General features: G+C 39.1%; 1 protein-coding gene across 4 annotated transcripts in view; it reads left to right on the top strand.

Moving 5' to 3' along the window:
- camsap2a (calmodulin regulated spectrin-associated protein family, member 2a) overlaps positions 1-15,034 on the top strand; it is a 53,000-nt gene that overhangs the window by 20,868 nt on the left and 17,098 nt on the right. For 2 of the 4 annotated variants that reach the window (XM_035653898.1, XM_035653896.1), the window contains exons 4-7: positions 4,495-4,578; positions 11,466-11,498; positions 12,550-12,691; positions 13,468-13,607. In XM_035653898.1, the coding sequence (XP_035509791.1) occupies positions 4,495-4,578; positions 11,466-11,498; positions 12,550-12,691; positions 13,468-13,607 (399 nt within the window). The remainder of the gene's footprint in view (positions 1-4,494; positions 4,579-11,465; positions 11,499-12,549; positions 12,692-13,467; positions 13,608-15,034) is intronic. The other 2 variants (XM_035653900.1, XM_035653899.1) reach the window with 1 other exon arrangement.

The following is a 15,034-nucleotide window of genomic DNA, read 5'->3' as shown; positions in this document are numbered from 1 at the left end:
TATCAGTCTACAAAAGTTTAAACTTACAAACCATATATCTATAACGATATATACCTGTCTGTCCACTGAAGCAAGGGGTAATTATGATTGTAGAAAACAGAATGTGGTCATGAGTATTGGAGGGTTAAGTCGGTGGAAGACCTGTCACAAAAGGTCAGATATAAATAAGATTAGAATATAAGTTTGTTTCCGCTATTTAAAATAACCCGAAGGAAAATGACGCTCTTCTTGAGGATTCTCCAATTATTGTTAATAATAAAATAAACTCTAAATTCTCTAAAATATTATAGGTTTAAAATGAATTTGCGTCACCTTTATGGCTTTGAATCTGTATAAAAAAACAAACTACCCATAATCCAATATATGAGTTTGAGTGCCCTAATATTCTTTTTAATAATACAGACTAAAAATGGAAATTAAATTATATAAAATTCTATTTTAATTGAAAATACGTATTTTTGTTTCACAGTTTACCTTGCTCGCTCGGTATACAGCGCACCTGGACATCTTTCTTAACTATTTTTATTTAATTTTTTCAGAATAATTAAAAGAAATGTGTTGCTCCTTGTAAACAGTGTAGATGCTGGGGAAGTGAACTGTGACTTTCAGTTAGATTATTTATTATACTCTGACCTTTAGGGCAAACATACCAACACTTAATAAAATACCTCTAATAATTCATTAAGTAGTTTGACATGTTGATACTGTAAAAGATTGGTTATTAGTCTAATGACTGACATTATGAATACGTACACAAGCGTAAGTAGGTTAAATTATTACATGAATACATTATGTTCTTCTGTGTATAAACCATATGGAAAAAAGGTCAATTAAAAAATTATACATCAGAACTGTTGCTGCGTCGGCCTATGGAATGAAAGTTTTTGCACTTTTACAGTTGAAAGTGTCGTCTACAACATACTGTTAGTTCATAAAAATGACTGGTCTGGCCATGATTGAGTCCTTTTTTTTTTGTTGGAAAGTCAGACCGAAAGCATGGACTAGTAATGATGTAGGAGAATATATGTCAAGAAACAAGGCAGAAAACATTGTGTATAATGATTGGATGATCATCCCAATAAACAGGGCTCCATTCATTTTGGAAAAGATAGGATCACATAAATGCCATAGTCCCTTATTAGCTTTGCATCCTAGTGGAAACTGACTGTAAACGATATTTTGCATTTTGCAGCTTAAAAACTGGTTAAGCCACACCTTCCTTGTTTCATTCCTGTATCAGAAGAGGGAGACTGAAATGAGATGGGAACAGTCCTTTAAGGCCGGATTCCAAAGTGCAGGAGACTTAGCTAATAAACTGACATACTTTCACAAAAGATGATAGCACGGAAGTGGAATGAACAACAGAATCAACCACTACACAACAGGTGGTAAGACCTTTCTTCATTGTGTAACTTACAAAACATGTAAGGTTAAATGAAAATGTTTCACAGTTACATACTGTTATATGTTTTTCTTAAATTGTTCAATACGAATTTATATTTGTATTATTTAAAATAAACCCTCCAAGTCAGTTGAGGAATGAGCAGAGCAACTTTATAATGGATGCCAGCTTATTAATTGGACTCTGTTTCAGGAAGATGTCTTATTCAGGCTTCTCAAAGGCTTACGCAGTCGCTGTGAGCAAGGCTGGTAGGGATGAATTTGCCACTTGTTTCCAGGGCAACAGCCACAGGGAACGTTGACTGAAGACAGTTTCAGATGTACAGCACAGTAGAGGATTTGGGATGCTGGTCTAATTCTATAAATCACTGCCATGTCAATGTACTTGCTCCCCTTTACCTGCAGTACATGCGTAATGCGGTGACTCTTAACTTCAAATTTAACTTTTTAATGTAATTCTTTGAACAAATAAAGTTATTTTTTTACTTTTTACTTATTAAGTTAATTAAATTAATTAATTTAACTGGCTCAGATATATATTGCAGTCTAGCTCCACGCACTTCTTATTGGGCTTTTTCATGTCTCGGGCCTCACTGGGACCTGACAAGTCTTTGGGTTTTGTTTTGCAATCAGTAACATGTAGAAAAAAACTATTTTTTATGCATCTGGGTGGTCTTATTATTTTAAGTATTTTCTTGCTGTGTGGACAGCTCAATCTGTTACTGAGATTACAACACTGTCATGGTCCATTTCCTGGAGAGGCAAAGTGTCACATCTGTCTTTTTAGATGCACCGCCAAGAAAATTACTCTCCTATCATATACCCATTTTACTCCTTTGCAGTTGGGTTTTATCGATTTGAAGTTGGTGATATAGGACTGTAGGCTATGCGAATTGTTATTAGTTGACGACGAACTGCGGAGCATTGGCCTAAAATACTTCAAATATTAACAATCGGCACAAAGGCCAACCACAGTTGAGCACATTGTATCACCAGCTACCTCAAAACTACTTGTTTCACCCTGAAATGTTTGTGTTCCAGAGCGCGCACTTGCGATGATTGACACTCTGATGATGGGACACAGTGGAGACGGTGTAGCGTGGAAAAGTGATGACCTGTATTCGTCCAGTATTCACCCTGCGGACCCCTGAGGTGGAAACGCCATATTTACACGGAGGACGCAGTGACCACTTGGATCAACAAGGTGTTGGTAATGGATATGTTAATTTAAGCCTGTGCCCACTAGCCTTTGTATCCTGAAGTTGATGTATGATACCAGGTGCTGTTTCCATATTCAGGTAGGGTGGGATATCTACTATAGCAGTATACTGTTTTTTTAATTAGGTTGTCAACATATTCATGTGTACATTTTCATGCATGTTTTTTTTTTTTAAATGGCAGATATGCATGTAAACTACAAGACAGATTGTAATTACTCTGTGGTACCCGTATCATAACTTGTTCAGTATCTGGTCCAAGGAGCAGGCTGTGCTTCCTAAGTTACTGCAATATCTTCCTTCAGGGCCATTTCACCAATTATTGGGCTCGTAAGAGGCTCAAGCTCTGAAATTCCACATGCACAGTGGGTTGCAAGATATTACTTTACCTAAATGCCATTCAAATCTGTTACATGTGCACCATTTTGTCCTTCATGCCCTAAGGTTATACATATGACGTGTACAGGTGAACACCACACAAGAAATGGGTATAATAATGGTGGATTGTTCCCATTTTTTACTACTTCCACTGCCTTTATAACCTTTTAGCAGAGTGTTATGGATACAAAAATTGTCATGTCTACATGGGGTTGTGTAAAGCATGTCCATGACTCACTGGTATAGTAGGTGCAAGAGGAATAGGAATTCAGGAAACAAGAATACATGAGATTGTGGAGAGGGGAGCAGCTGTGCTTCAGTGAGGTGAAGCGTGTCATCCAGAGTTGGCAGTTCGATTCCCAGCTCTCCTGTTCACATGTCGAACTGTGCTTGGGCAAAGATGCTAGAACCCAAATTTGCTCCCAATTGGTCAGGCCAGCACCTTTCATGGTAGCTTTTTGAACATATGTGTGGTGTGTGCTCACTACTTTATCTCTTTTCTTTTCGTATACATCATATTTCTCCAAACATGTTTACATACATTTTAGGCTTAAGTGTTCGGCTACATGGCGCTGTCCCCTGCGCAGATGGCTCCTCCATACAGTGCGTACAGGGCCCAGTCTGCTTTACATTCTTCTTGTTGGAACATGGGGCTGCCGCCAACTCTGAGCTTTAAACACACCACACACACACCACACACACACACACACACACTGATCCACAATAGCTTAAATCAGGTGTGTCATGGTGTCCTACGGCGGACATATGGCTTCTCTGTTGGATCCTTTTTGTGTTCCAAAGATCCAAAATTCACCAGCTTAACATCTGATTCCTGCTTTAACTTGGTCCATATTGGATTTGAGGGGACATACTGTAAATTTGTGCAGGGTTGAGTGAGACTATGATTTGATTATAATTCAGTCGGAACCTTTCAGCCTGATTAAGATCAGTTGATTCAGTGTTTTAGGAAGATACTGTTTTCTTCCTAAAAGGATAATGAAGTATTCTTATTATTGTAACCATAATGCTAAATAATGATAGGAAGGATTGATATGGTAAACAGTCAATAACATAATCATAGTGCATAATTATTGTATATGAATATAATCCTATTATAAATCCAATTCAAAGAACATGCATCAATATTGTCTTCATGCTAATGTCCCACTTGTTATCACTGAAGAAATTTCAATATTAACTTTTGGCAAACAATTTGCTAACCAAAAATCACTTTTGCTCAGTGTTGGCTGCTGCTGGCTCACTGATTTATTTTTTTTATTTTTTATTTTGTTTTTTTATTGCCTTTAATTTATAGAGACAGCTGTAGAGTGACATGAGAGAGTGGATGACACGCAGCAAAGGGCCACAGGTCGGTGTCGAACCCATGGCTGCCACAACAAGGGCTCAGCCCCGGCACGTGGGGCGCCATCTCCGCCAGGTGAGGCACCAGGGCGTCCCGTGCATTGAATTTTAATGTTGTTTGTCTTCTTTGTTTCAGGTAAATGAGTATCTGAAAGACATTGTGGCTCAGGAGCAGAGGAAGAGGGAGACGCAGAACGCCGAGCCTGTTGGGAGTCCTCGGGTGGGTGTTTTTCTTTTCCTTTCCTCTCCCAGCTTTAAAACTTAAGTAACTGCACATGAGCATTCAGTACAGATGTCACCGGTTTGATGGGCAGTTTCAAACAAGCTAAGTGTAAATCCTCGGCTCTATTTAATGGATTTACCCCAACAATTCTCCTTTTGACTGACGGATATTTGTCCCGGACCTCTGGATTTGTCCGGACTTCACTATCTAAGACCAGTTTCCTCAACAGATCTTAAGCCCTTAAAACCCAGCTCCATCGGAGGAAATCTCACTCACATATGTCTGAGCTTTAATGACGCTCAGTCTGTATTTATTAAATGAGAAAGAGAGAGAATGCCAGGCTACATCTTTAACATCATAACAAGTTCATCGACCCTGACTACTGTAACAAGCTTCACTCACTGTGCCATAACTGGCAGATCAGAGCTCTCTGGTCTAATTAGAGCATCAGTCATTTAGTGCGAGGTCACCCATGTTCAGGGTCCCGCCCGCAGTCCAATTCTGTTATATAACTGACTCCAGTATCAGCAGTGATTTCTAATGCTGTAAGACGAGAGTGGTGTGGCCTGTGTTTATTTGGGTGTGTTAATCTGTATATGTATTATGTATTTGAGTAACTGGAGTAATCTGTGTTTGGATTCTGTAGTTTGATTCTGCATTTCATTCATCGTTCTACTGAATAATGCATTCATTCACTGGTGTAGATCAAAATCTCACAAAATACCACATTAAAGCTATTTATCAACACTTACAGCTTTCACAGTCAAGTCCATGTTTGTGTGTCTGTGCGAGTGCCTAAGGGCTGCACAAAACAGAAAAAACTTGTGAGTGTGATACATGTTTTTGAAATTTCGTAATATAGTAATATGACATCAAACAAAGCTTTAAATACGCAATTTAACTTCATCTCATGCTGGGAAAGCTGCAGGTATAGACAGTGCTACAATTTTCATCTTTTACAGCAATTAACAGTAATAATATTCTGTATATTAAATATACATTCAATAATATCTCATTCTGACATCAATTTATTTATTACACTGCAAAATGGAGAAACTGGGGAATATATTAGTTGGAATAATAAACATGGCTGTTGGTTTGCCTCTCTCATCCTCACCACAAATTTCAGTCTTTGTTGTAAGCTTTTTTAATCATGGATAATTATATATACATTATGTAGATCTGTCCATAATATATCTATATTGAGATGGCATGGTTCCTAGCGATGATGTTGCTGGTCTCTTGAAATCTCTTTCTCTCACAAAAAAGATATCAAATAAAATGTAATTGAAAAAAACAAAAAACAAAAACAGATTTAGACCAGCTTTCACTGTTAGTATTCCAGGATATTTCAAACAATTCCCACCCATTAGATGGAGTGTCTTTATGACTTCATTGTGAGCCACTAGTCTAGCTACATTTGGTATTATGTTCTGGCAGTGAGGGCAACCACTACTCATCACCCTGACACATCAGAGTGAAGATCAGAGAAGAGGGAGGAGGAGAGCAGGTGGATGACGTCACACTTATGTCTCTTCATCCTTCATGCTCTGACTCTGCTCCTCGCCTCCATATCATTTATTATGCACCGCCAGCAGTTTATCAGTGCGGTTTTTGAATGATGCAGTGGGTTTTTAGCAAGTTTCAGTGACCCCTGAAAGTCATGAACGCCCTCAACACATGTTAGATACATTTCAGTTCACATTCATCAGCAGCAGTTCAGCCTCCTCTCTCTTTCCTCTCATTAATTATTTTTTCTGCATTCTCTACTCCACTCGTCCACTCTAGACTCTCCATCCATCTAGACATCATCACCCCTTCTCCTGGGTCATGCCTCCTCTCCGAGCTTCCCCTCTGTCACAAGTTTGTTGTTTAGAGAGTTAGACAGTTTACCTAAAGGAAAATATTGCAACTTTGTCCCATGAGGCTTAGCCTGCAGAGAGTTGAAATGGAGCAGTGCTGTGTGTGTGTGTGTGTGTATGTGTGTGTGTGTGGTTCCCATCCCAGTCCCAGGGCTGTGCAGACTTCCACTGTGTTTGATGTTGATCTGACCAGTCAGTGTGCAGACGCAGCACTGCATGCCTCAGCTATCCCTCATCAACACACACACACACACACACACACACAGACACAGACACAGACTTTTAACTAGTAATAAGTGAAATCACGTCATCATTAGATTTGTTTTTATCCTTGCTGAACAAGGAAACTGAGTGACAGTGACTAAGAACAGGTTTTACAGTCTTGTCACCCTGTCCCTGACTTTGGCGTTTCACGTGTGTAGTCTGCTCATGATGTGAATGTTAACACATCCGTTTGTTTGCCCTCAAACCTGAGAGTTGGCCCTTCAGTAACATCATCCCTAAGCTCAGGGCGGCTCACGCGGATTGATGTGTGCGTGTTGTGTGGGAATGTTTGTGTGTCCTCATGGTGACCGTCTCTCTCTCTCTTGCTTATGGCTGACATTGTTCCAGTCATTACATGATGCAATTCCACGCTTTCAGATGAATTAAAGTAAACTTTTCAGTCGGCCTGTAGTTGTTGAAAGTTATCTGTGTTTTTGTCACCTTAAAGTTTAAAGTTTAAATTATTTTACGGATATCAAAGAACAGTAATGTGCATTGCATTGTGCTGTAGTTGTGAAATCTAATGCAGCTATGATTTAATTGACCCATTTTAAAACTGCTCTGCATGGCAACAGTTTTTGAACTTCAGTTTGTGTCTAACGTCAAGTTCTTGCTGCCTCAGACATGAGACGTTTCATAACAACTGCTTGCTATATGCAGACAAAGGCACAGTCAGCGTCTAGGCTATTTGAATTTAACAATAACTTTTGCCATCCGAGTGTTTTGTTTGTTTGTTTCTTCGTCAGTGTTTCAGTTTATATAATTTTTTACATGTGTGTATCAGTTATAAAATGTTTATTATGGACATCATTTCTACTGGGCGGTCATAAATCTGCCAGCCCAAAAATATTTTTGGGCAAAAAAGGTTTTTCTGTTGTTGTTTTTCCGAGAAAATAACAACATATGTTGGTGTTCTGTATTCCTTATGACTGTTCTGTGTCAGAAAATTACTCATTTTATTCCCTTACATACAATGCCTAAGCATGGTCTGCTTAAAAACACTTTATTAGCACCACCATCACAATAACATTAGTTGAATGGGGTCACAACGGTCACTCAGAACAAGGTGAGGAATTTGTCATTAATTTGCATTAGCATTTCAAGGCTAGTCAAATTGTATTTATATAGCCCAAAATCACAAATCTCAATTTGCTTCAGTACAACATTTACCATCATCCTTAGACCCTAAAAAACAAATCTGGGGATTAACAGGGAAAAAATGGAAAATGGCATTTGTAGGGGCCAACAGTTTTACATAGTGAAAAAGAGTAACTCATGCAGAAAATAGTGCACTACTGTTTTTTTGCTGATGACTAGCAGCTCCATCTATCCTCCCTCCATCACTCCCCACCTCCCCAGAGCTCTCCCCCTTCTGTCTTTGCAGTATGACTGCAGTGTGAGTCACGCAGGCAGACGCGTACCCTCCTAGGACAACACTGTAGAGCTCACCGGGACAACAGTGTGTTTTTATTTTAACCTACTGTACTGTACCCAGGGCTGAGGGTGGGCGGAGGGTAGGAGGAGGAGGGGTGGGGGACTGCAAAGGCAACGTCAGGACAAAGAAGAGAGGACTAATCCTTTTAAGTTGCGAAAGCTGAGCTCAACCGGACATGTCTGGCTTCAGAGGATGAACTTTGATGGGAAGAGGGACAGTTGCAGGATGATTGAAGTGGAGATGGGTTGGGGTGCATGTGTGTGTACATACACATGAGTGCAATGTGTGTGTTTGTGTTTGTGTGTGTGCTCCTCTGTAAGGAGATGATAGATGAGGGCCTTACTTCTCCCCAGGGGTCTGATTTGGTGGTTATAACTGATTTTAGACTCTGTTTGACCCTTCTTATCCACAGTCTTATATCATCACTTTAAATGCAGATAGTCTTCATCTTCTCCATCTTATTATCAAACTGGGGCAGCAGGGTTTGTCACCGAAGGTTCAGGTTGACCCCTAGTAGGCGATTTTGTGGGCATTTGCATTTTCATTTTCAGAACAAACTTTATCAAAACCCCAAACTCAACTGCTCACTCAGTGTCTCTGGATAGTAAATAGAAATGTTAAAAGATCCTTCATAGGAAACAGTAGGATTGAAACAAAAATACAGTTTCAACAGATTGTTTAATTGACTTTTGAGGTGTTATCATTACTGTTTTTGTTTGACTAAACCTTTTTTGTTTTGTTTAGATATTCATCCTGAATTGGTATCATGATTATATTTAATATCATTTGGCTTTTAAACAGGTAAAAACAAGATACCCAATGCATTATAACTGGTTTACAGACTCATATGGCATAGAAGATACAATACACGGGATGCACAGTATGGACAGGGAAGGAAAATATATTCTGCATATGTAATTGTTTTAGTAATGTTTGAATATTTACTAGAATCTACTTCTTTGGTACATTTATTTGTGATTATATTGGATCTACACAGAATTTCAGTGAGAGCCAGAGAAATGATCATAACCCAAAGTTTGATCTCCCCCTGCTCAGTCTAATGCCATGCTCCCCTCCTGTCAACCAAATGTTCAACTTGGCCAGTAAGTCTGTGTTGACTTTGTGTGGTCACGTATTGGAGAGTGCAGCTTTTAGCCGCATGGCATTGGTAGGTGAAGTGAAGGCAGAGTTTGCCTCTCTGTCTCCCTCTCTATCTACAAATACCCTTTGTAGTATCACTGAATTCCAATGCACTGCAGCTCACGGTTTCTTGGTATATATTTCTTGGTGTTGGCATAGACTGTATAAAACATGGACATAGTCTCTGTAACGTCACCCATGAAGAGCCATTTTGAAGCTCAGTGTGGTCGGCTATGACCGTCGCGGTCTTGGGAGTACCGTACTCCGCTGGCTGCCGGTTATCCAAAAATATGTGTGGAACATGGGTGGAGCTTAGGCAGGTTAAATGAAGCCTGGCTGCTGAAACCTGCCACCTGTGATAGCTCTCACCTGTCATACTAAAGCGGTCACACCCTTAATTATGCATAACTTTAAGCTTTAAGGTGCTTTTGGAGATTGGCTCGCTTTTGCAGCCAGCCTCAAGTGGCCATTCCAGGAACTGCAGTTTTTGGCACTGTCCTCATTTTTCAGCCCAGGAGGTTGTCACTTGTGCAGTATTTAGGGGAGGTACTAGCTTATACAAACAGTCCAAGTACAGACAGTACAAATTACTCAAAATATTGACTGCAGTATTTCTTTACTATCACTATCCAAATGCTGATAGAAATGCACAAAATCAGAATCAGAATCAGAAATACTTTAATAATCGCAGGGGGAAATTATTACAAAACATGTTTTGATCATGGATCTGATCTTTCAGTGACATTAAGAGGATTTCCAACCTTTAACAGATCTGTATTTTTCTTTCCTGCAGCACATCAAGAGAGACAAATGCATGCTGTGATATCGGTTTCAAAGGCAGTCCATTCACTGGCAAATAGCTACAACTGATTAACCAATATGTTGTATATTAGATTACATCAGGTGTTAACCCTGATAGCGTTAAACTCTTACTTGTGACTCAAATTACCATTGAGAGAGTTGTGGCATTAATCAAATCAGGAAGACCCAAGAAAGCTACAATTGATCTTTTCATCCTCTTACTGTCTTTATTATTTATTTTGGGGGTTTCTGTACAAAGCGGCTATATTTTGTCACAAGTCATGGCTCTCTTTTGAAGTTGAGCACTTGCCAGCCACTTCGAGTAGCTCTTTGATGCCTCAAGGTAGTGTGGGAATTAGCTTTTAACTGAGGCAAGCCTCTCTTTTTGAATCAGCTTACATTGTCAGTAGATAGATGACATTTTGGTTGGGATTGTTATTTGATTCCTTCTAGCTACTGTAGGTATATAGCTGATGCTCTTCTCTTTAACAGCAATAAAATACAGATCCTGGTTTATTTATTTTTGTACCATGTAGTGTCCCTTAATTGTATGAGTCATTTAAGATGTTTTTTCAACTCAGCACAATCCACAGGTATTTTTCAGCACATCAGCTGTGAACTGCTGAAGATTTTGGGACACTTTGAACACTTGAAAATCATGGAGAGTATCTTTAAAGACAGTATAGAAACATGCCTAATTATGGGCACATTAAACCTGCATTCAGCAAACACATTTTCTCTGATTTGTTTTTTTTTTTTTTTTTAAATTGCAGCACATTCCTGATTTTTTTTTAGATGCCTTTTCAGAAGTAATTTAATAATAACAACTAACCCCAACTGATAACTGAGAGCCATGATGAAAGGAGATGCTTTCGGAGTAACATTAACAGGTGAATTCAAAGTCACCTAAATTTTACCAAAAAAATAATCCATTTAGGCTTTAATACAGTTTTTTTTACTCTTTTAATGCAGTAATAATGATCAAATTAAAATCAAAATTTTTGTCATGCATTTGTTTCATATGCAGTTTATCTTCTCTGTTTTGTTATTGTTGCCGTGATATTTGATTTAAGAGAAATTGTGACACCCTCCAGACTACCCTTATATTTGGTATGGCCATGACTAAACTCTTATTCTGTGGACATTTGAGCAGCAAAAGTCTAAGATACAAACTCAAAATGTAACATCACATTCTGCTAAACACAATTTCAGGGTTATTTGGGTTGTGTGGGCTGCTTTTCTTGCACTCTCAATAACACGAAGGTTCTCTGCCTTTGATCTCACAGCTGTCATGTCTTTCCTTTTATTACTAATCGCATTACTAAATAATCTCACTAACAGGTATGTCTTTGTTGTTTTTATTCCCCTTTTCTGTGCTGCAGTCTCCAACCAAGTGGTACATGAAGCTTGTGCCTGTAAGTCAACTAATCAGTGCAATCATGTTGTTCCGTCTATGTATCCATAGTGACCATCTCTACTCCCTCCTACCTCCGTCTCCGTCTTGATTGGCATCATTTTAGCACAAGTGTGTTTCAACCTGTGACTTCACTGTTACATAAACATGGCTTTTGTGTATGCTCCCCCTGTTTGGATTAACAAGTGTTCCCTTGTGTTGTATCCATGTGATTTACTGTACATACATACAAAATATCCACACATTATGGAAATGTATCTGCAACATACTTCCTTGTATTTGCTTATGTGAACGTCCTTGTCAGGGTAACTAGACACCCTCTGGGACTCGCTGAAGAGGTCCCAAGGGATTAGCCATAAAAAATGAAAAAGAAAATGATTAGAATTTAATTTCAGAGATGGGATGTCTGGAAGCATTTGGCATGAAATTGTTTCAGAGTCCCAGTGCCAGCTCTCACTGTAGATCCTCTTGTAAGGTTGTCTTATTTATGCTCAGAGATTGTGTGTTTTTGTAGAAAGTCATCTATTTATTCATGCCATTGGGATGCACTCACGGTTGCTTTATTTAAAAAACGTTGAATGCAATGTTGACAGGTTTTCAATTAGAATGCTGTTCTCTGTAAATGAGAGTGTTGAATTGAAAATGCTCAACATGTGGAGAATATTTATTCAGTACTGTACCATTAGGACTAACAAAGAATATAATAATCAGTGAGCCAAGTTGTATTTGTGCAGCACTGATCTCTAACATAGAGGGAACATTTTACAACACATGCAGTAAGGCTCCAGAACCATTCAGTTTCCTTCATACACGAGTAAAACTAATGAAGCATTGATGTGTGAAGTTAAGTGTTTGATGCTCCTTCAAAGAGACAATAAAGATACAGCTGTTGTGATGGTTGTACCATTATGCACTACTGATTTTGCAGCTGTAATTAATGATTGAAAAAAGAAACAAGAGGACAAGTCTAGCCCCATATGAACTGTAGCTGTAGGCAGGATAATGCTGCGCAATACACTTTGGTTTATATGTATGTATTTGATGTTATGCAGGCTCGCTACAGGAAGGAACAGGCCTCGACCCAGCCGGTTCCCTGGATCCCCCCAGTGGACAACCTGCTGAAAGACAGCACGGACGGGTCGGCCCTGGGTGCTCTGCTGCACTTCTACTGCCCTCAGCTGCTACCGTTGGACGGTAAGGAGCTTACAGATAGTGTGGGCTGAAGTAAGAGTTGTGTTTGTTTTTTTAGGGCAGCATGTATGCAGGTGTAAGAGCTCTGTTGACCAAACTTAATAGGTCAAACAATATATAGGTTTCTGCTCCTTAAATTGTTTCTGTCCATTGAAACAGCATGCTACATGCTAAAAAAATCTAATTTGCAAACCAAGAAAGCAAATAACTGAGTTCTGAGCACAGTGATTTTCTCTTTTTTAATACAGTTTGTGTTTTTATTTTTTTATGATTTTTGCCCCTGAATGACTCATTCACTAAATCAAAGCTCAGACGCCAACAAAAGATGCAACACAATCACATCACATTGTTAATGAAGTGTCTTGATAATGGGGCTGCCAAACACACACACACACTCATATACAAAATATATCCATACACACAAGAATTCAGTTAAACTGAAAACATCACAGGGACAAAGGATCAATCACTCAACAGCGTTTACTCTTTAAATGTATTAACACACAGCTCCGCCCACAGGTTGATAAAAGGCAACTCACTGTCATGATTGGTCACTTGTATATAAACCATTTTGCTATAAAACTTCAGCAGTTCCTTCCTAAAAGATCCTCAACACACTGCACTCATCTCTGATCTCAAACAAAAGCCACCAGCACACTGAAAACCACCGAAGTGTGTGTGTGTGTGTGTGTGTGTTACAACCAGAAGCCCTTCAGTCATTAAATTCATACTGACGTCACACTGACCCTGACACCCGATGGCTCCCTCTGCCCTCTCAGATGTCTGTCTGAAGGAGAACATGACGCTGGCTGATCGGCTATACAATCTGCAGCTCATACAGGACTTCTGCAAGGACAACCTGAACAGCTGCTGCCACTTCAGCCTGGAGGACATGCTCTACGCCTCCTCCACCATCAAGGTACCGCTCTAACCTGGCTGCATTCGACCACCAAGGTTTCTTTTCCAAATGAGATACTTGCTATTACAAGTGAAGTAATTTGACCCTAATTTCTGTATCAAACCATTTAACGTGCTTGTTATGTTTTGTCAGTAAGTTACTGTGAGTCACTAACAAATACTTGGACAGACTGAAGACTCTATTTTATAGTTATTTAACAAGTAACCGTTATTTTATTTTGGAAATTAAATTTTTAATTTTCCTTCATGAGTTTGCGCTTTGAGAAGCTTGTTCTCATAAAGACTTTCACAGAACAGATATCTCAGGAGTGACTTGATGCTTGTATTGTGATACTGGTCCTGTTTGGTTGGTATCCAAAAAAGTCTCTCTGCAAACTGATTCTCCACTCCGAAATTGCTTTTACAGTTGGTGTGTAATAGTCGTTACAGTCTTGGAGAAATATCTGTCAGAAATTTAAACCGCTGAGCTACTCACTTGTTAAAATGGAGCCCTTAAAATGTACCCAGTGTGTGCCAGCAGAAAGAAGAAATGCCAGTAGTAGAAAAGCCACCAAAATGTGGCCTTATATGAAATGGCTGTTAACACAAAATCCAAGGAAGTGGTGGTTCTTTTAAAAAAGAAAAGCTGGGAGTAATGACAGGTCTTAGTTTGCACATTTACAAATATAGTTATACTTATATTAATGATAAATCCATTCATGACTTTTTCGACTAAACTGATTAGGAAACCATATGGTATGGTTTTCAGTGAGAAAGGCTAAATGAAACAGGAGAAATGAGCAGCTCTGTAGCCACTGTGGTGAGTCATGCTGTGGAAAAACCATCCAGTCCAAACTATCTGTCTTCACCAACCACAAGCCTAGAGAGCTGCGCTCACCCTGCTCTCCCATGTCCTCATATGTTTTTTCATTCTTTCCTTAAACACTCTTTCCTTGTCTTTCTTTATCCATTTCCTACTTTAATTTCCCTTTGTTTGCCTTTTTCTTTTCTTACCCATATCTCCTTCTTTCTTCTTACTCTCCATGTCTTTCTTTCTGTTGGATCCTTTTGGGTTTCATTCCGACTTTCTGTGATCTCCTATCATACTTCGTCTATCTGTTTCCTGACCTTTCTCAATCATTTTCAAGTAATTTTCTTTCTCGCTTTGTCCTCAACTGACTCACTCCTTTCCTCTCTCTGTTTCTCACAGCTTGGCCCTCTGTTCATTCTGACACCTTTTATTCTAATTGTCTGCTGCGGATGTGAGATTATTGATCATAATTTCTCTGTCTATAAATGTGTGATGCTGCTGGAGTGCATCTGTCATAGAAACAGCTTGGACACTTATATTTGTTACAGTAAACTCACTCCCATCCCCATTTTTCTTTCTTCTTTAATAAAAACGGGATTAATGGGAGACAAGGGCTTAAGTTTGAGAAACACAAAGCT

Source organism: Morone saxatilis, unplaced genomic scaffold (genome assembly GCF_004916995.1).
Source record: "Morone saxatilis isolate NCDOM2014 unplaced genomic scaffold, NCSU_SB_2.0 Contig12, whole genome shotgun sequence".
Classification (NCBI taxonomy): Eukaryota; Metazoa; Chordata; class Actinopteri; family Moronidae; genus Morone; species Morone saxatilis.
The sequence above is the reverse complement of the archived record's forward strand: the minus strand, read 5'-3'. Positions and strand labels throughout refer to the sequence as shown.